Raw genomic sequence first — 22,903 nt, forward strand, 5'->3', positions numbered from 1 at the left:
CCCCACTCCATCCTTCCCCCAATCCACTCTCCCTTGGCAACCACAAGTCTGTTCTCTATGTCCGTGAGTCTGTTTCTGTTTTGTAGATAGGTTCATTTGTGTCATATTTTAGATTCCACACGTAAGTGATATCATATAGTATTTTTCTTTTTCTTTCTGACTTCACTTAGTATGATAATCTCTAGTTGCATCCATGTTGCTGCAAGTGGCATTATTTTGTTCTTTTTTATTGACGAGTAGTATTCCATTATATATGTACCATATCTTCTTTATCCATTCCTCTGTCAATGGACATTTAGGTTGTTTCCATGTCTTGGCTCTTGTGAATAGTGCTTCTATGAACATAGGGGTGCATGTATCTTTTTGAATTAGAGTTTTGGTCTGGATATATGCCCTGAAGTGGGATTACTGAATCATATGGTAATTCTATATTTAGTCTTCTGAGGAACCTGCATGCTGGTTTCCACAGTAGCTGTACCAACTTACATTCCCACCAACAGTGTAGGAGGATGAGTAATTCATTTTAAAGAAGAGTCGCCATTGTGTTCTCTTGGCTGTGTAATTTTAGTTTCAGTTTTCTCTATCTTTACTGTAAAGAGAACCTATTCTTGGAAAACTACATCTTAAAAAAAAAAAGCCATAATGTAATAAGGAAGAATAGTGTGAAAAACATTCTATAATGTAGTCATTCCAATGTAATGTACTATTGAAATGTATTTTAAGTACTGACAAGCTGGATGACAGCACTGCATTGTCTTTTAATATACTGAACACTAACTCCTTTTTTTCCTTTTGACCGTCATAAGGAGCAACATGGCTTCTTCTCTTGCTTCAGCTTCTTGTATGAGATTATAAGATCACATGATGCCTGTAAGTGACCACAGACCTGCAGTAACCCTGAAAATCTTTACCAAATGCAATCTTTTTTTTTTTTTTTTTTTCTGCTGTTCGCGGGCCTCTCACCGCTGCGGCCCCCTCCCGGTGCGGAGCACAGGCTCCGGACGCGCAGGCTCAGCGGCCATGGCTCATGGGCCCAGCCGCTCTGCGGCATGTGGGATCTTCCCGGACCGGGGCACGAACCCGCGTCCCCTGCATCGGCAGGCAGACTCTCAACCACTGCGCCACCAGGGAAGCCCCCAAATGCAATCTTAATTGCATTTTGAAAGAACCTTTTTCAAGGTGTTTTATCCTTTCTTTCAACTATGAACATATTCCAGAGTCTCCACATGTGGACTGTTTCTTTATCAGTCCCTTAGAGATCAGATAAAGTAGAGATGCAGGAAAATCTTCCTTAAAAATGACTCATTAGGAATATGAAGAAGAAAGAACAGTATCATTGTGAATGCACATAAAAGACTGGGTAAGAAAAATGGAGCTAGGGGGTGAAGAGATGCTATGTTTCTAAATTCTTCATGTGCTTGCTTTTTTCTTTCTTTTTTTTTTTTTTTTTTCTATTTCAGAGGCACTGACTCTGGGTACCAGAGATTTTCTTTCATGGCTACTGAAACAAGACACTAATATGTTCAAAGAACCCTGGGGGTTTAAAGAAGGCCGGTAACTAATAACTAAATGATGGTTTAGGACGTTAGCCATGATTAAATTCATTATTTTGATTCAAAGATTCAAAAGTTCCCATAAAATAAAAATGTTCTTTCTGGTCACCTATTTTTATGGTTTTTGTTGTTTCAGGCCCTTTCTGATTTCCTTAAGGCAGTAGATGTTCCTAGTAATAAATGTTTGCCAGAATATAAACTTTCAGTTTCTTCGTATGATGAATAGTGAGACTTTTTTAGTTTTATTTTTCATCAGATTACACATAAAGAAAGTAGAAAATGAAACTATTCTAAAAGTGGAAGTAATTTCTTGCTGCCTGTGAGGTGAGTTGTGGTCATTGGCTATGACAGCCTCTCTAATAAATAGATGATCTGAAACTACTCAAGAGACTGAGAAGTACCAGAGGAGCAGGCTGTAAGAATGGCACCTGGCAACTCATCTCCTGTGGAAACTTCTTGGAAGATCTTTGAAGAATACCACATAGATGAAGATGTGGGCTTTGCTCTGCCCAATCCGTTGGTAAGAAAGGGCACTGAAATCTGGGCAAGAATATTTTCTTATCATGATTTACCTGGACAAGTTAACTTCTATAGAACAAATGTGGTTCAGTAATTTCTATTGAACAAGTGGATAAAGCATTACCAAAATTGGAGGCAGAGTTTGAAAAAAGGGGTCTCAACTTTCTTAAAATTTTCTACCTAGAAACTTAGCCTTAGAAGCACTTCTTGCTTATCTTACACAGGCACAGAGCGTGATGAGTTAAGGAGACTACAGAAGTATTTTGGTTTAAGGCAATTGAATTTCAGAGGGTATTTTGAAAAAAAAAAAAAAGTAATAAATGACCCATGAGTCAAAGAACCCCCTTTCTCAGCTGATATACCTTAGATTGTATAAAATATGTGTTCCTGCTTTGATAATGTTTTTGAGGTGGGCCACCAAGCAACTTTGTGTTGTATTAATATTGCTCGGTGTTTACTGAGCCTAAGATTCAGGGTTAGAGAGAATTAGAGCTACCTTTTTATTTCCACAAGTTTTGCCTACAAAGGGCAAGGCATTAGAGTGAAGGTGTGCCTTAAAACTACATTTTCCTAAGTTATCTTCCTAAGAGTGTCATGAAAAGCATCTTATCATTAATATTGTAATCATCAAACACTTAACATCGCATTTTTTTAGCAAATTTACAAATATTAACTTACTCCATCTTTACAATCATCCTGAAAGGTATGTATGTTATTAATCTTGTTTTCCTGATGAGAAATGTAGAATGCAGAATTTAAGTAATTATCCGAACTCACACAGCTAGTGATAGCAGAGATAGGATGTGAGCCTAATCAGTCTGGTTCCAGAGTCTGTGATCTTTTTTTTCTTTTTTTAACATCTTTATTGGAGTATAATTGCTTTACAATGGTGTGTTAGTTGCTGCTGTATAACAAAGTGAATCAGCTATACATATACATATATCCCCATATCTCCTCCCTCTTGCGTCTCCCTCCCAGCGTCCCTATCCCACCCCTCCAGGTGGTCACAGGTGATCTCCCTGTGCTATGCAGCTGCTTCCCACTAGCTATCTAGTTTACATTTGGTAGTGTATATATATCCATGCCACTCTCTCACTTCGTCCCAGCTTACCCTTCCCCGTGTTCTCAAGCCCATCCTCTATGTCTGCGTCTTTATTCCTGTCCTGCCCCTATGTTCTTCAGAACCTTTTTTTTTTTTTTTTAGATTCCATATATGTGTTAGCATACGGTATTTGTTTTTCTCTTTCTGACTTACTTCTCTCTTTACAGCAGAGTCTGTGATCTTAAAACTGTTATCAATTATGCTACACAGCCTCACTCAAGAGAAGGAGAGATCACAAGGCATTTTTTGTTGGGTTTTTTCCCTACTCTTGGGTTTAACAAGGTACATGAGATTCCAGGAGAGGATTTCTAGGAACCAGTTACATGTTGTGACAATGCTGTATACCAGGATGTCTCTATTTGTTTGTGGCTCAAATGGATGAGTGCACACTCTAAAGGGAACCTTTAAAGGCAGCGTATGTATAATTTACTCAGAGATTCCAATCTAACTGTACTTAGAAATCACATCCTGTAACTACCTTGGGTAATTCAGGCAAATCTCAAACAATTTTTTTTCCCCAGTCTAGTCTTCCTCTTCGCATAATTAAGTTAATTGAAGAAAATGAAGTATGTTTTAATTTTTTTACTAAAAGCACTGGTTTACTTTATATTTGCAAATCCATAATATTCAGACTTACTTCCCCTTCATACAAGCACACAAGTGCCATAGTGCCAGGATTGGATGTTTCAAGGATGTATTTATCAATGGTACCAAAAAAAACTTTTTCAGAAACTGCAAAGCCTCATATCAAATTTATTCTTTTTTTTTCCTAAAAAGTTGGTTCTTTTGGAAAATAAAAAAAATCACAGTAATTATGTAGACCTCTAAAACAGATTCCAAGGGTTAAAGCAAAACCCGAAAACTAAAGCAAAACAAAACACTTCCTGAGCTACTTAAAAAATAATGTTGCTACTTGAGATGCTTAGGAAGTTAGATTCAATATCCTAAAACAGGATGAAAAAAAAAAAGAGGTTACTTTTATTTCCTCACTGAAGATCTTTCCTGGAAATTATGTGTTCAAAAATGTCTATTTCATCTCTTATAATCTATCAGCTTCCTATTCTAAAGGAAAATAATATGTCTTCTGATTCCATGTAGATGCAAAATACATTCTCTAATCTAGCAGGAGTTGAATGGCCCTCTGTGTCACTCTTTATTAATTTATATTCTATCATTTAGGCATCCTCTGAACCAGAAGGATATTACTGATTGAATTTTACATGTGTTGAAAGTTCTGTCCAATAAGACACTAATCTTGACACATAATAAAGTATCTCTGTTATTTTGGGGAAATAGCAATAATCAAAAAGTCGGGCATGCTACACAGTGAAATACACAACAAAGAAAATGTATCTGTATTACTAAAAACACCAGAGCACAGTATTTGTGTGGTTAGGGAGAAAAACTCAGAGCAAACAAGAAAGGTGACTATCTAGTGAATATACTGCCTGGATCTTTCATTCCTAAAAATCTGCCCTGACAGATTAAGTCTGGCCAATTATCTGCAGCCCCTGAACATGTTTGAAGTTTATGTTACATTTGTCTTTGTGTTTTATAGTTTCTTTATAATATTAACTTGGTTTTGAAGCTTAAAGCCTCACTCACCTTGGTTTCACCTTGATGTGTCCTCCATCCCCATAGTATTGGTGCTGCTAAGAGCATGTCTGGAAGCAGCTTAATTGTTGCTAGGGGAGTTGTTCAGGGATGTGAATCTCATTCCAGGGTGTGGCCTAGGCCTTTGGTTTTTATGTTTTCCCTTGAGATGTGATTATAAATATAAGATCCAGGGAGACACGTGTTAAAAAACAAAACCCAACTGAGTAAATTTTAAAGATGTCATTGGCTTCCTTCAGGGAATCATGAATCAGGCAGCATCCCAACTAGCAGAAAGAAAGGAGGTCTCAGGAGCTGCACAAAAATGAAAGACTTCTCTAGGCAGAAGAGAGCAGGAACACGGAAGTTACACCAGCAAAAAGTAGATTGGGGTGTCAAGGTCATGTTCCTTTAGGGAATGGCAGCAGTCTGTGAGCAGATGACCGCACTACTTGTTGGCCAGGTAATCCTGAATTGACTGGTTTAAGATTCCATTTTGGGAGAGGCAGAAACTGTAATAAGTATTGTCTTGATTTGGTGACATGGGACTTAAGTTACTCCATTTGGGGCCTGTTGTCTTGTTTTTAACACTCTTTTATTTGGATTTCACTTTTACTTGCTGGGCAAAAAATTAGCCTGTAGTACCAAAGGAAGCAATCAACATGTATATATACAGCACCTCGTACATGTCCAGTACTGTGCTAAGAAAAATAGGATAAAAAGCATGATAAAATCCTTGCCATCAGGTAGTGAGATGTAAAAAGGGCAAGATTTTTTAAAAGCTGGAAACCCTCATGTTTGAATCACAATGAACTGTATGTACAAAACAAGTTACAAAAACTGCCCAACACTTGCTTTTCTTATTTATGACATGGAGATAACAATCAACTTTTGGGGCCATTATTATAACTAAATGAGAAATTACTGAGTAAAACTGCCTAGTCTCCTACTGACATTTAATAAATCTCATTTCTCTTCCATTAAAAAACCTTAAAATCTAGCTGAGAAGAGAAAAAAATAATAGCAGATAGCAATAAATTACTTAATGTGAAAAGGTAGAATCCACAGGATTCCTCACTGGAGGTATAAGAATAGAATGGAACAGTCAGGAAGATTTCAGTGAAACTTTTGAAGTGACCTCTGAAAAAGAAGTAGATGAGAGGAAGAAGAAGGGCACAGAGAAGGTCCTGAGCCCTGAGTGTGCAGATGACAATGCATGGGCTGGTGTCACTCGACAGGTAAGAGAGTGTCAGCATTGCACAGCACTGCGAAAGAGGCAAGACGGACCATCCGCGGAGGCAAAACTATTTTATGATACCTTCCACTAGTAACTCAAAGTCCTGTTTCTTCTTTTCAAGGAGGAGCTACCTCACCCTTATGATGCCTGGATTTCCATTGCTAAAAATCTGCCTGAACTGATTAAGAATGGCCAACTACGTGCAGAAGTTGAGAAGGTTTGAAAAAATATGACGTTTTCTGTTTTAGCGTCTTCAAAGTGTTAACTTGGCTTTGCAGCTATCACAACATGCATTTTGAGTTGGGTCAACCTCTCTGTTTATTCTCAGTTAACAACCTTCAGCATTGACGGCCTCCAAGGACACAAGTTGCAGCGCCTTGCACATCTGGTTCTGGGGTATATCACCATGGCGTACGTGTGGGGTGAAGGTGATGGAGACGTCCGGAAGGTTTGGAGATTTTCTCATATTTCTTATGCTAACATGACAGATTTACATCCAGTTTACAGTTAATGTAAAACATTCTAAAAGTATTGTAACTGCATTTTGTGAAGCTTGGGAAACAGAATGAGTACCTTGCACAGAGGAGTTGCCTAACGAATATTTGTGAGATGGATGGATGCATGAGCGAATGGCTGCAAATGGTTCACTGGCCATTAGAAAATCAAGATACAGCTTTTATTTCCTTTCGCCCTCTACTGTTTTGTTCTCTCCATGCCCAGATTATGTCTGCATCATCACAAATCTAAAACGTAAGGGTTTAACAAGCACTGGGATTAAGTTACGAAATGAGGAAGAGAAAATGACCTTTGTTTGGTTCCACAGTGCCCTTAGGTATAACAGTTAATGTTTTGACACCCAGAAAGCAGAAGAAAGGGTGAGACATTTCAAATGTGAACGCTAACTATCGTGTTTTAATTAGGTCTTGCCGAGCAATATTGCTGTTCCTTACTGCAAGGTATCTGAGAAGCTAGGACTGCCCCCTATTCTGGTTTATGCAGATTGTGTCTTGGCAAACTGGAAGAAAAAGGATCCCAGTGGGTACGTAAACAGCGATTATAACAGGAAAGAAAGGAGTGCACACCATTTGAATCAAGGGGAGCTAGTCATTCGTTTAATCTTTGGCAGCGGGGCTTTCTTTTCTGCTGTTGGGGTGTAAAATGCATATGCATGTGAGAGAGAGGTGTCTAATTAGCATACAGTGAAGTGCACACATCTTAAGTGTTCAGTTTGATTAATTTGACTGGCTAGATAGATGGCAATGCCTGGGCTTTCAAAGCAGCCTGCTTGAAACTAGGCACTTCCTAAGCACTGAGTGATGGAACCTGCTGCAGTGAAGGGTCAGAGGCTCTCAGTGTGTATCTACAGAGGAGTATTCTAGATGTGGGAATACCACAAAATGAAATTATTTCATCTAGAAAGCTTTCTTATGAGTGACAACTAGTTTTGACTCTCCACGTGTGCTCCTTGCATATTTAATTTTTTATTTCACTTATAAAAGTCCTAAATTAGGCGTTTGTGATGCCTACTTGATAAATATCAGAAAACATATTTTTTCTAGTTTTTATCTATTGTTTTTACCTTTGCTAGATCAGTAGTATTAAATGGAATAACAATAATTCAAAAGCATTTAATGTTTACACTGGTTTCCTTTCTCTCTTCCAATTGATCCGCTGCTTCATGGCTGTTTTCCTAAGGCCCATGACTTATGAGTGAGTATTCGATCTTTTTTATTCTAAGAATTATTTGTTATTCAAAGTAAACATAGGTGTATCAATACCCTCCAAATGTGTTCTTTTGAAACACCAATTGATTTTAGGCAAAAAGTAATTCAAATGATTGTTGAAAGAGCAAGTAGTTCTGGTTCTTAATAATATCTATGACTGTGATGAGACTGTATCTGTTTGATATTATAGCTATTAATATATATACTTGCATATGCAGATGATACCTCACTTAAGGATGGTTTGACTTAAGATTTTTTTGACTTTAATATGGTGCAAAAGCAGTACACATTCACTAGAAACCGTACTTTTTTGATCTTTTCCTGAGATAGATACGCAGTACATAGTCTCTTGTGATGCTGGGCAATGGTCACGGCTCCCCAGCAGCCCCGCAATCACAGGATAAGCAACTGATACAGTTACAACCATTCTGCATCCAGACAACCATTCTGTTTTTCGCTTTCATTATTCAGTAAATTAAGTGAGATATTCCACACTTTATTATAAAATAGGCTTTGTGTTGGATGACTTTGCCCAACTGTAGGCTAATGTAAGCGTGCTGAGCACGTTTAAGGTGGGCTAGGCTAAGCTATGATGTTTGGTAGGTTAGGTGTACTAAATGAATTTTCAACTGAAAATATTTTCACCTTAAGATGGGTTTATTGAGCTGTAACACCATCATAAGTTGAGGAAGATCTGTCAGTAAATTTAATTAATATGCATATATACAAAATGCACATACACCTACGCATCTATGACTCAATGACTTCAGAGGCCAGAAATATAAATCTATTCCTTTTGACCCAATTCTTACTATTTTTGGCCTGTGTACTAAATAGAGGCTAAGACCTAAGGAAACAAAAGTCATTATCATTGGAATAAGCCTGCCCTGATGAACCTGGGCTAATGTGGAGGAAAGAAGATATATGAAAATTATGTAAATTACTATATGATTAAGAGAAGGATTAAGAAAGTAAAGTGCTAAGAGTTCTAACCAAACAAAAGGCATGAGGGAAGAATCCTTACAACAAGTTATTGAAGCTGAGTCCTGAAGAGTGACTAGGCATCAGTTAGAAGAAGGAAAGCCTGAGCATGTTCACAGTGGAGAAAACAGCAAGAGTGAGGGCTTTGAAGTAACAAAAATCTTGGTGCATTTCAGAACCGAAGGAAGGCTAGTGTCGCTGATAAATAATGAATGACGAAAGTAACAGTACAGGAAACGGATGAAAAAATAAACTTAAAAATATTATGTAGGACTTTTGGCTCTGATATGGGGTTTAAACAGTATCTTAAATGGGAAGTTACGGAAGGTTTTCAAATGGGAGAATGATATCACCAGTCCCATTTGACAGATGAGAACGCTGAGGCTGAAACTGATGAAATAATCTTATTCAAGGTCACACAGCAAGTCGTCTGGGTTGAGACCATAAATTTAACTGCCATGAAACTCAGATATATACAGATAACTGAGACCACGTTTGCATCAATGCAAAACTTCAGTGAAAAAGAAAATAGGGGGTAATCAGTTATTTGAATTTCCCAGTCAATTCCTTTGTTAGGCAGATAAATCACTGAGAAATTGAATCAGGCTCACAGATAAAAATATGGATATGAATACACTTATTTAAGCCAAAATTCTACTTTTAAAAACCATACCTCACAGATCTCTCTATAAACATTGAGCTTATATATATATATATATATATATATATATATATATGTATGTGTCTATATATATATACAGTAATACATGTGTATGTGAAAAATTGATGGGATAATAGAGAAAGAACTAGTCTTAAAGTTTTTAGTTTCAAGTTCTAGAAAGGAATTTCAAGTCTCAGCTTAATCTACTGTTAATTATATGACCTTAGACAATAGACCTAACACTACTACTCCTAACTACATAATGGATATAGTAAAACCTGCCATACTTATCTCACAAGATTATTTTGAAAATGTAGGATAAATAAAAAGACTTGAAAACTAATAAATATTCAACAAATATATCAATATTTTTGTTAAATTCTTTTGTTTTTAGTGTTTTTGTTTTATATTTTTCTAAATTCTTGACTTCCTGGATTACTTTTCTTAGGAACATGGACATCCTATTCTCATTTCCTGGCGGAGACTGTGGTAAAGGGTTCTTCCTGGTCTCTCTGGTGGTGGAAACAGCAGCTGCTTCTGCAATCAAAGTATGTCCGTCTATCCTGGAAAATGTGTATCTTGATTCACATAAGCAGAGCAATCACTTAGTAGCTGAACTATATTGTGCATGAAATAACTTTATCCTGACTGAATAGAGCGTTTGATGACTGAATTGGAAACAAGGGATCATCTGGAAGAAATAAATATTTTATTTGGTTTTGTGTATTACCTAAAAGATAAAATGTAGAAGCCATATATTTAGAATAAAATTTGAAACCCCAGTAAGAGAGAAGTATTCTCAATGAAACTTGGCATTGGAACTCTATCACACAGTGACATAAATCTAATGGTTTCATCCCTCAGAAATAGAAATATATAGAATTATATAAACTTATCTCTAAGTGATAAGTGAATAAGGACAAATCCAAGCTTAATTAAATATATGGAAATTAGTCAAACAATCAGACGGTACTCAGCCCAAGAAAGAAATGGAAATATGAAATTTAATTGGGGGATTAAGATTTAGGAGAATTCTATTCTATGCCAATATTTAGTGTTAGGAAATCTTAAGTGTTTGTTTTCTTTTTCTTTTTTTTTAAAGGTGATCCCCATTATATTTAATGCAATACAACGTGAAGACCCAGACACTTTGCGAAAGGCATTGCTTGATATAGCTTCTTGTCTGCACAAAGCCCTTGAAATATTTCACCAAATTCATGGCAAGTATTGTATGCCTTACAACATGCCAGGCCACAGTCAAATGTTTCTAGTTATCTAAGATGTAGAGAAAACAGAAGCAAAACCAACTCTCACATAGTGGGTGTGTTTGTGCTTTATTTTATCTCACTAAATCATTATACTTTCCATATGGCAGGTTTTATTATGTCCATTTTACATATAAGGGAATCTAAATTTGGAGGGATAAGATAAATGACTCAAGATTACATAAGTAGTAAATAGTGAAGCCAGAATTCCAAGCTAGGGCTATTTACCTCTGAAGAACATCCTTGTCTCTCACTAAAAACTGTGGAGAAACTTACCAAAAGTACAGGATGTTTTAAGTTCTGAAAAACTTAGCTTTTGCTTGATAGGAACCGTCTGCAAATTCTGCTTTTTCACAAGCTAACTAAAAAAGGAAAAAAAAAAGAAAAATAGAAAAGCCATTGAGCTCAAAAGTTATTGCAAATTAACAGCTAAAACCCAGCAATAACCAAAAGAGTATAGAAACAAGGATTTGCGAAAGGAAATGTGCCCTACTGGGATGCTCCTAACAAACAGGTGACTGTGTATCACTGGGCTTTGGCAAGAAGATAGACCTTCAAACCAAAGACATTAGCAACCTTTGGGGAGGGACACCCGTTGTCCACAGGGCTCCTGGAGGTTTTGTTTTCAGTTTTCTTTTTGTTTCCGCTTGTTGCTTTCTTTATGTAAGGAATTTATCTGTTGTATCAGATAAATTTATCTGTTGTATTTTATCTGTTGTATCAGTAAACACATGAAGTAGCCTTAAGTAAATATTGGCAGCTTAATAGGTCTCCTGAGGATAAGTGGTGGTGGGCCCAGGCTCTTTGTTACAAGCTGTGTGTTAGCCCCAAGGTAGACCCCGTTCAGTGGACACGGGTGTTGAGAGTGGGCAAGTGAGGGAGAGCTTGTCCTCAGGGAACGTCTCTGCACAGGCCGACCTAACGCCTTTCTCATATCCTATGCTGAAATCCATGATCACTTGTTTATAACACCTTGATTTTTCCCAATCTATCTGATGCTACTTAATTAAACATATCTCATCTTTTTTTCAGAATATGTGGACCCAAATCTGTTTTTCAATGTTCTTCGCATATACTTGTCTGGGTACGTAGCCTTATGCTTGAATCTGTTTTCTCTTAGACAATTAACGTAAAGAAGACGACGTTTCCACTGATGGTCCCTACTATCAATCCAGTTTAAGAATCCATTTATATCCTAAAATATACATTGTAAGAAACAACAGACTGTTCTCTGGGTTATTACTTGGCCAGGCATACGCTGGAGTATGGACAGGAAAGCTAGTCATTTTAAAGAGAGTGGAATAATCTTTGGTAGTGCAAACGTAAGGTTTCATGCATAGAATACTTATGTCAGATTTGCTCAGAACCGTATTATTTATTATTCTCATGCATGAACATGAGTAGAAGGGAGAATGTGGAAGAAGTATAATGAAATCTATCTCATTTCACCTTCCATTCATCCTCTATTGCAAGATTTGACATATGAAAATTTGGCAATTCATAAAATAACAATTATTCTTTCCTTCCTGGTTTAGGTGGAAAGGCAACCCTTTGCTGTCAGAGGGTCTGCTGTATGAAGGTGTCTGGGACACCCCAAAGAAGTTTGCCGGAGGCAGTGCAGCCCAAAGCAGCATCTTCCAGTGCTTCGATATTGTGCTGGGCATTCAGCATACTGTTGGTGGAGGTGAGTGGCAAATGACAAATAATCATCATCTCTTATGCTACTAGAATAGTATCTAAAAAGTACTTTCCCATCAGCACCTTATCTGAGCTTATCTGATGCTTTTAGGAGAATAGTAGGGACTTTATTGCAATCATCCCATTTCACAGATGAAGAAGCAGAAACTTAAAGAGGATAATAGCCAGGCTCCCTGTTAACGAGCTAGAAAGCGGTGAAGCCAGAACTTAGACCAAGTTCAACACTGTCTTGATCTTGACCTTTGAACATGTCTGTGAGGTCTGATTGACTGTGGTGAAACCAATATCACATGTTCTGAAAATGTAAGACCAGATTCAGAAAAAGAAAGTCTCCTGCAAATGAGATAAGACCATGAGTTGAAACTGGGGAGTGGAGGGGCTTGGCACTGTCTAGTTCCACCGTCCTACTGCCTTGGGGGTCCCGGGGCAATGCCTGCGCCAGAGTTTAAAGATGAGCCACACTCATTATATTCCTTCTAGAGGATTAAGGGGGCAGAGGAAGAAGCTCCAGGAAGAACTTCTTTCTACTTTTCTTTGTCTTCCTAAACTTCTATTGAATAGTCAAAGGGGAAAGCTTTGGGCTGCACGATAATACGCTTTTTCCTGAGCTCATTCACTTATTTAAAAATGATCCCTTGGGCTTCCCTGGTGGCGCAGTGGTTAAGAGTCCGCCTGCCGATGCAGGGGACACAGGTTCGTGCCCCGGTCCGGGAAGATCCCACATGCCGCGGAGCGGCTGGGTCCGTGAGCCATGGCCGCTGAGCCTGTGCGTCCGGAGCCTGTGCTCCGCAACAGGAGAGGGCGCAACAGTGAGAGGCCCGCGTACTGAAAAAAAAAAGATCCCTTATATTCTCTTGGATTCAGCAACATGATCTGTCAGGTATAGTACATATACTCTGTCCTTCTTAGAAGGATCAAATCCAGTAGGAAAGTGAGAAAGGAAGCAAAACAAAAATATTAAGAGTTTAGTTCATGTGGTTTTCAGAATTAAGTATATTTTACAATAATTACCTTTACTAGTAGCGAGACTAGTAGGATGCTAACAAGATGGTTGTAAATTCGTGGCCGCCCGCTCCGACCTCACTCTGCCCTTCTTCCCTGGATCGGAGAATGCTTTGGCCTCCTTACTAATCCATTTTTGTCTTTAGTTCCTTCAGACTCTGCTGCTAAATTCCTCCAGGAAATGAGAACATATATGCCATCAGCTCACCAGAACTTTCTTCGCTCGTTAGAGTCAGGCCCCTCGGTCCGTAAGTTTGTCCTTTCAAAAGGTGATGCTACCCTGCAGGAAATTTATAATGAATGTGTGCAAGCCATGGTCTCTCTGAGAAACTACCACTTGCAAGTAGTAGCTAAGTACATTGTGATTCCTGCAAGCCAGTCATCCAAGAGAAAACCAACCTCGGAAGAGCCTTCAGAACCAAAAAATAAAGGAACTGGAGGCACCGATTTCATGGGGTTTCTAAAGACTGTAAGAGATACAACTGTGAATTCCCTGTTGAAGGAAGATTAATCCAAGAAAGTGCTTATATTGCTACCACACGTGGTAATGTCACTTCCCATTATATCAGAAATAGCATTAACATTCATAACTTGAGGAGAGGAAAATAAAACTAATGTCCATAAAAAAAAAACCCTCCAATGGGTGTTTATAGCAGCTTGATTCATAATTGCCAAAACTTGGAAGCATGAAATAAACCAAGGTACCCATCCTTACAGTAGAATATTATTCAGGGCTAAAAAGAAATGAGTGATCAAGCCAGGAAAAGACCTGCAGAAACATGACATGCATGTTATTAAGTGAAAGGTGTCACTCTGAAAAGGCTACAGACTGTGTGATTCCAACTATGTGACGTTCTGGAAAAAGGTAGAACCATGGAGGCAGTAAAAGGATCAGTGATTGCCAGGGGTTAGGGCAGAGGGAGTGATGAACAGGAGAAGCACAGAGCATGTTTAGGGCAGTGAAACTATTCTGTATGGTAGTATAATGGTGGACACATGCCATACATTTCCCAAAACCCACAGAATGTACACCACCAGCAGTGAACCTTAATGTAAATTGTGAACTTTGGATTCTCATAATGTGTCAATGTAGGTTTATCAGTTGTAACAAGGGTACCATTCTGGTGTGCAGAGCTGTGCGTGTGTTGGGTAGAAGATACATGGGGACTCTGTATTTTCTGTTCAATTTTGCTGTGGGCTAAAACTGATCTAAAAAAATAAAGTCTGTTAAAAAGAAAACTGCTCTGTGGCCTTCAATAATTCACTTACCTCTCTCGTCTGTTTTCACACATCTAAAAATAATCAGAGGTAAATAGATTAAGATGTTTTCCAGCTATGATTCAATCCTGTATGTGACCTGCAAATTCATCCACAAAAAAAATCAACTGATAGGCTACGTTAATCTATGGAAATTTTAAACAACATACGTTCAAAAGTAGAATAGCTCTTCTATTTCTTCCAGATCATAAAGACAATGATTTTGATGTAACAATTATTTTATATATCTATAATTTTTAAAAGTTTACAACGCATTTTCCCTCAATGGCATTTTTTTTCCTGTCTATAACACTGTCGGTAAGTCAGAACAGGAATTATGTTTCTTATTTTTTGCTGGTGGTTTTCTAACGTGGTGGAGGCGCGGTGAATGAGTAAAGGGCAACACCAGGAAAACTTGTCCTTTGAAGAGAGTGTCGTTTGAAGAGTACACACAACAGGCTGCCTAATTCTCCAAGGATAGTCAAAGCCTCATGGACCCTGGGAAGATCTCCAATGATCATGCCAAAACAACCACTTCCCACCCATATCTATTAGAGACACACTAATTTAGGCCATTACCCAAACCACCTGAATGTAGGGAATTCTCTCTCAACTCTGTCTCTGTCCCCACAGATTTTTTATTCTCTTTTAGTACATGTCGCTTTTCTCTTATGTAGTGATCATGGCTGTGTGTGTGTGTCTTATTTCACCTGCTAATTTGTCAGTTCCCTGTAGAAAAGATCCATGGCTTTCTCATTTTTACATTACAGCACTTAGCAGTGTACTTAAAATATCATCCGTTAAGAGAAGAAATACATTTGACCCTTGAACAACTTGGGGGTTAGGGACACAAACCTTCCCCACAGTGAAAAATCCGCATATAACTTTTGATCAGGCCTCTGTACATGTGGTTCCTCAGTATCTGAAATTCGCATCCTGGGATTCAACCCTAACCCTAACCCTAATCCTGACCCTAACTGCGGAACACTGTAGCACTGCAGTATTGAATATGGAAAAGAATCCACGTGTAAGTGGACCCATGCAGTCCAAACCCATGTTGTTCAAGGATCATTTGCAGATGAATACTGCGTTGACTCAAGTATTGTTTCATTAACCGGGTTAGACCTAACCCTGTAAGCACCAGAATCTCTGCTCTAATGACTCATTTGTTCAATAACCATTTAATAAGCAAACCTAGGATGCTACCTCCTGAGCTAGATAGTAGAAAAGATTAAGGGCACCAACCCTACCTTCAAGGAGCCCACTAGTGGAGAAATGGACAAATGGATTGTTTCAACACAATGAAATAAGGGCTATATAAACATAAGCAGACAGTTTAGCAGTATAGAGTCCCCAACCCAGACTAGAGGGCAGCAGAGGGGGTGGGGCTTTCCATGGACAAAGCAGGGAAGGGGAGGGTACTGAAAAAAGTACGTGGTAAGAATAGATTTTCCTAGTTGAGGCAATACATGAGATGAGTTTTAAAGGGTGATTACTGTACAATATGCAAACCAAAGGCTAGAAAATTCCAGGAAGAGGAAGAAGGGTGTTCAAAGGCTAGCAGCTCAACAAGGTCTATTGAGGAAGACACAGAGCTCAATACGGCTGAAGCATTAAAGAATAAAAAGGGCCATGCGATAAAGGCGTTTCAATTTATCCTGAAAACAGAGGGAATGTATTTAAGCAGAGAAATGACTTTATTATATTCGTCTATTTGAATCATATTTAAATGAAGCATTGCCCATTGTAAAGAAATATGCATTTAAATGACTGGTAGTATTGGGGGAAAAAATAGTAGGGGTGGGATAAAATGGGGAGTGATAATGAAGGCAGGGGGATGAGTTTGGAGGTTGTAAAAGGAATCCAAACCTGCAACGATGGGAAAGTATCATGGGCTTAGATTTGAGGCAAAGGGATCAGTTAAGGATTGGAATATATACTCTTCCAATGGTAAATGGTGAGGAATTGAAAACAATGGCAGTGGCATTGGAGATCATGGAAACATAAGAACTATCATGGCAGTAGGAGTGGCAGGACTGGTGTTCTGTTGGATGTGATAAGGGATGACTTTTAGGTCTCTAACGATCAGCTACGTCAACAGAGTTACTAGGACCAGCCCATGCTGTCAGGTAGGGTCTTGCATGCAGGAGGGCCCACACTTGGCTTCATACTCTACTGTCACTGTCTTGAAATTCTGAATAAGTTTGAACAAGGGTCCTTACATTTTTATTCTTCTCTGCGCCCCACAAATTATATTGCCAGTTCCGAAAGATACCATTCACCAAGACACGGCATCGATGGGGGAGATGAGCTTGGTTCTTATTATCAGAGAATAAGTAATAAGTAAGCCTTGGATTTGTTGCTTGGCAGTGGGCTCTCTGCTCAAGAGCTTGAACTAGTTGCTGGAGGTTTTGTAAGCATTTGCCCTGGTCTTAATGGAAGGTGTCTAGTCTATGACTGATGTGTTAAGGTATTTCTTATGAAGCGTCTACAGAGCAGTTGAGTAAAGATGTCTAGTAGATGGTAGGAGAGACCCAACTACAAACAAAATGTTGGGAGTCCTTAGCCTAGAGATGATGGCTAAAGTCTTTGAACAGAGGCAATCACCCAGCGAGAGGGAAGTCAGGACCTGAACTAGGGAGGGCACCAATGGTAAACTGTAACCAGAACAATGAGAAAGAAAAGCCAGAGAAGAGAAGCCATGCCTTTAGTGGTTAAAAGTGATGACTTTCAAGTCAAATGGCTCCAGCCCTGACTCTACCACTTACAAAAATATGACCTTGGGCTCTTACTTAACTTTCCCAAGCTGCGGTTTCCTCAGTTGAATGATGGGGATAATAATAGCACCTAACTCACAGGGCTGTTGTGAACGTTAAGTAAGGTGCTCCATGGGAGATGCTTACCATAGGACTTGGCACAGAGGAAAAAAATCAGGAGTGTTAAGTATCGGTTTTATCTTATTAGTTTTAAGTATAGTGCAACCAGAAGGAATACATGTCATAGGAAAGGTCAAAAAGAGAAGAGAGTTAAAAAAAAAAAAGCAAAATGCCAGATGCTTGAACAATTAGAAAGGACTAGAAATTCCCATTGAATTTATGAACAAAGGTGTAATTAATGAGCTGTACCAGATTAACCTCAGTGTACCAGTGCTGTCTGGGCTGATTGCTTTTGACAATTCAGATTTGGGACTTTATCAATTTGAAACTAAAGCTGAGTATATCTGAAATCACACACAGAAAATTTTCCATTGTGAATGTTTTTCTTTCTTTTTTGAACATTTCTTGGTACATCTCCAAAAGGCCTTAATGCCCTGTTTAAGAGATGGGGAACCTTCGTTGTGTACTGAAACTACAATAACTCATGGGAAAGCTGATTATAGAACCCAGGACTCTGAAATGACCAACCTTACTATTAGGAGAGGGAGTTCTTGGGCACAATTATGTTTAACCAACTTCCTCTTGGTAAATAAGAAAGATGCCAAGCAAAGTTTCATGAGGCCACTGTGTTCCCTACTTCAGAATATGTCTCTGGGACTAGGGTTACAAGGGTGTAACAGAGAACAGCACAAACTTCTGCCTGGCATCAAGACAACAAATCTAAAAATGAGATGCTGAGAGACATCATTCATTTAACCAACATTTATTGAACTTCAGACACTGAACTTGCTGATAAAGGAAAATACAAAGTTGTGTTAAATATGGGTTCGTCAAGGAACTTACAATCTAATAGAAAAGATTAGAGGGGCTTCCCTGGTGGCGCAGTGGTAAAGAATCTGCCTGCCAATGCAGGGGACATGAGTTTGAGCCCTGGTCCGGGGAGATCCCACATCCTACGAAGCAACTAAGCCCATGCACCACAACTACTGAGCCTGCTCTCTAAAGCCCGCGAGCTACAACTACTGAGCCCGCGTGCCACAACTACTGAAGCCTGTGCTCCTAGAGCCCGTGTTCCGCAGCAAGAGAAGCCACCGCAATGAGAAGCCTACGCACCGCAACGAAGAGCAGGCCCCGCTCCGCCGCAACTAGAGAAAAGCCCGCGCGCAACAAAGACCCAACACAGTCAAAAATCCATCAATAAATTTATATAAAAAAAGAAAAGATTAGATAAATACAATGTTTGAGTGTTAGTAACCGTCAACTAGGTAGAACTTGAAACACGATGTAAAACAGGTTCAAGGTGATAGAAGAATTTTGCACAGCTAGAGGGTGTTTAGAGGTCAGGAGATGGACATCCTTGAATGTCAGGGCAAGGAAATTTGAACTTTATTTAATTTACAGGGAGGAGTTCTTAATGATTTTGTGGCAGAATCTGAGATGTTCACTGACCCACAAGTTCCATGGACCTAGACCTTGGAAGTAAGAAAAGTCAAGGCTGAATATGCAGGCTTGGATACTTGAGCATAGAATTGATGGTTAAGATCAGGTGGAAATACATAAGAATACTGAGGTGGGGAAATGGTTATAATAATGCTGCAAATATCTATACATTTAGGTCTGAAGTAGGGAAAGGAGTCAGCTACTGAAACAGAAAAGATATATTCAGAATGATAGGGAAGGATATCAGAAAAAATAAGATATTAAAAATGTACTTCCAGAATGAGGGGAAAAGAACATGAGAAAAACAGTATTTACTGTTACCCATTTGATAAGTGCTTTACTAAATGTTCCTCATTTATTCACTGGGATAAACATTACTATTTCCTGTAGATGTGGAAACAGAAGCTTAGAATTTTAAGCCACTTGTTTAAAAAGCCACATAGCTAATAGGAGACGGAGTAGAAATTCACACTCGGGTAGGCCAAGCTGAGTGGGCTGAGTGGAAAGTTCTGGGCTGAGAAGTCCAAATTCTAGTCCAATTCTGATGGTAATACCCAGAGTGACATTTGGTAAGTCATTTCACTCCAATAAACCTCAGGTTTTTCATATTTGCTGAGAGCATTGGACTAGGTCGCTTACTCTGTCATGCTCTTTTTAGTTTTGGTATTTTGATGCCACTGTCTTATAATGTTACAGCAAATCCTTAAGAGGCTGCATAGGGAATGGATGAAAAATAACAGGACTAGCGTAAACAAAGATACCTGTGCCTTCTTTTCACCTGAGATTGAAGGAAGAAACAAGAAGATGATTCAACAAATTAAGTTTGACAAACTGCCTTTAGGAGGCATAAGAAACGAATCTTCAAAACTGGTTGGGTACTGGGCTAAGAGGAAGTGGTTAATTGAGGATGGCTCTTAGGATCTAATGAACCATAAATCAATTAGGTTACTTTTGACATCCTACCTTCAAAGTTGAACGCTCCATGGGAACAGTTACAGGAGTTATCAGAGCACTTCCTGCTTTAGCTTTTATACTTATCTTAGAGAAAGGTGGGGAGGAGAAGATGTGTATAGACAAATCAGCTTCCAAATAAATTTGATGACAACCTGACGACCTAAGTTCAGGGTCCAACTGGGCAAAAGGTAGAGGCTTCGGAATTTTCACGGTGCGGATTTATGGCCTGGAACTTATCGATGAGCTCCATACTGATGTGAATTCAAACCACGATGGCGCCTTTGACAGACAGCCTGGCAGCCTGATCGAGTGAACAAAGGAATGGCTTGGAGATCAAGCTACCTCAGCTCTAGTACATAATTAGTGGAGTGACAGTGGACAGGATTATTCACATGCGTATGCCTCAGTGTACTAATCTGTACCTGGTTCATAGGTAAAGTCTTCCATCTCAGTGGTCGGTTCTCAAAAGATGTTTAATAAAAGTAGAAGGTTAAATCAAATGATCTGTTAGGCTTTTCTCAAATTCATTAGTATCTGCTATACCTCATTTGTTAAACTTCACAAAAGTATATATTCTCCTTTAATGTCATGGAAGGTTTCAAAAACAATAATATTTCTTAAGGTAAATCAAAGCAATAATAATCTTTACAATACACTGTTCAAATACGTGCAGAACACTTCTGAGGGTCTGATGTGCGTTCAGAGTCCTCATTCCCACTCTACCCATGACCCATCCACCGAAATATCTGAATGTAACTAACTTCTAGTTTAAATAGTTTACACCTTTGAAATAAAGACCCAGTTGTCAAAGTTTATCATGGACCAGGTTCCCGTCGGGGTGTTTGGGATCATCGACAGCCAAAACGCTTGTTCATTTCCCATTTCCTAAAATAGAGCAGATTTGTCTCTGGGTTTAAAATCAATCTTCTTATATTCACATATATGAAAAGAAAGGAGTTTCCCCCCCTCCCGAGGTGATTTTGTTTGCCTGTTTGTTTTAATCAGCAGTCTTTAATAATTTACTCAACCTTATGTCAGAGGAAGTCTATGGCAGTGTGGAATTCAACCTGAGAGCAAGGTTCTCCCCTGTTCCCGAGACAACTGTACAGCTTACTGGGAGGAAGAGATGCTGTTTTGAAGCTCCCTTACCCCGGGTCTTTGATGTATTTGGAGCAGTTGTCTCTTTGGCAGCAGCCTCTGCGTAGATACTTCAAACAAAATTATGGAGCCTCAAAGTCAGAATTTGAAGACAGCACCATCTTTGACTTTAGGAAGATTTCATATTTCTGAAGATTATGGCTTTCTTCTTCCAAATCCTCTGGTAAGGATAGGGTCTTAAAGCAGGTCAGTATAGGTTTCTTGAGATGCTGACTTGGGTGTTTGTCTGTTTAATTGATGCAATTGATGCAATATAAATGCCAAGCCATTGATTTGGGACAGATAATTCAAATAAGGCACAGTGTGATTACCAACAAAGGAGAAGAGACCGCTGCAGCAGGGGATAGAGCAAATGGAATGTTTTAATGTCAGTTTTTTTTTTTTAATGGATTGTCAATCATTCCAGCAAATTCATGAGCCAATGTGCAGTTGTCAAAAAAAAAAAAAAAAAACGAGAGAGAGAGAGAGAGAGAATTTAGATAAAGATCAATTATATGAGTAAATCAGTTTATCTTGACTTGCTAGTGGGAGAGAAAAGAGATCACAAGGGACCCTGGCTGTGTTCGAGGTTCGTAGGAGGGATTAGATATTCACAGAAAGTGCTGAGAAGAGGAAAGAACTTTTGAGGACAAACAGTACCTATTTCTTTCTTTTTTAAAATATTTATTTATTTATTTTTGGCTGTGTTGGGTCTTCGTTGCGGTGCGCAGGCTTCTCATTGCAGTGGCTTCTCTTGTTGCGGAGCACAGGCTCTAGGTACGTGGGCTTCAGTAGTTGTGGCGCACAGGCTCAGTAGTTGTGGTGCATGGGCTTTGTTGCTCCATGGCATGTGGGATCTTCCTGGACCAGGGCTCGAACCCGTGTCCCCTGTGTTGGCAGGCGGATTCTTAACCATTGCGCCACCAGGGAAGCCCCAGTACCTCTTTCTTAATTGTTCTTAAGGCTCAACCTGTAATGCAATTCCTTTTCAACACTTTAATGGTCAGGTCTAAAATGTCAAAACTGCAAGAGTCCTTAGAAACCATAGCTGAAGGCCAGGGGTTCTTGCCCAAAGTTATATTACTGGAAAAAGCAGAAGTAGTACTCAGGACCCTTGACATCTTTTTTCTACTACATTCTAAATAAGGGCCAAGCCTACTCAGCTAAGAATCTAGGGATCCAAAGTTACAATCACTGCCACCATTTATTAGATCCAGTTTTTCCTTCTAGGGGTCTAATAGGGGGTTTAACTGTGATCAATGATCTGGCATTTAAGGAGCTTTTATGGAATACCTTCTTCTGAGTGTGAATAGAAGAATAAAAATGAAGATAGGATCTATCTGCTGATCCCCAAAGCCCTCTGTAGAGCTGTTAGTTGTGAGACCAAGTCACAGATCTGCAAGTAACTTGAGCATTAAAAGTAATGACTCTAGGGTGTTATGCAGAGGAGGGTTGTGGCCCAGAACACTGGACTGTGTTCTCTGACCCTGCCACTAGGGTGATCAAGAACGTCCATTTGCTACAGGCCGAAGGGGATTCCAAGACGCAGGACTTTCCATGGTAAACCAGGAAAGTCCTGGGCAAAACAGAATTATTTAGTCACCCTAAGTTTCACTTACTAACTCTCGTGACCTAGAATGAACCACCAGCATTGCCTGACCCTCAGTTTTCACATGTACTTGGAGAGATTTAGTGCCCCCCCGCCACTGGATTGCTGTGGAGTATGAAAGCACTTCCATAAATCCAGTGGAAGGATAGAAGCTAGTTTGCACAACCCTCAGTCCAGTGCTTATTCAAAATTCCATTCTGTGTGTATAACTTGATTCAGGAATATTTCTATCATCCCTAGTTCACAAGGAAGAGTCTGTCAACAGGCCAACGCTCTCTTATTGGGATTAAATATA

The 22,903-nt window shown here is 39.1% G+C and overlaps 1 protein-coding gene across 1 annotated transcript; it reads left to right on the forward strand.

Moving 5' to 3' along the window:
* The first annotated feature begins 1,867 nt into the window (after positions 1-1,867).
* IDO1 (indoleamine 2,3-dioxygenase 1) lies at positions 1,868-14,574 on the forward strand. The gene is made up of 10 exons (XM_019921635.3): positions 1,868-2,073; positions 6,126-6,221; positions 6,333-6,452; positions 6,925-7,043; positions 7,700-7,714; positions 9,819-9,918; positions 10,473-10,590; positions 11,668-11,719; positions 12,171-12,319; positions 13,482-14,574. The coding sequence occupies exons 1-10, from the start codon at positions 1,975-1,977 to the stop codon at positions 13,844-13,846; spliced, it is 1,233 nt and encodes a 410-aa protein (XP_019777194.1). The 5' UTR covers positions 1,868-1,974; the 3' UTR covers positions 13,847-14,574.
* The last annotated feature ends 8,329 nt before the right edge of the window (positions 14,575-22,903 follow it).

The sequence above is a fragment of the Tursiops truncatus genome, chromosome 21 (assembly GCF_011762595.2).
Source record: "Tursiops truncatus isolate mTurTru1 chromosome 21, mTurTru1.mat.Y, whole genome shotgun sequence".
Classification (NCBI taxonomy): Eukaryota; Metazoa; Chordata; class Mammalia; order Artiodactyla; family Delphinidae; genus Tursiops; species Tursiops truncatus.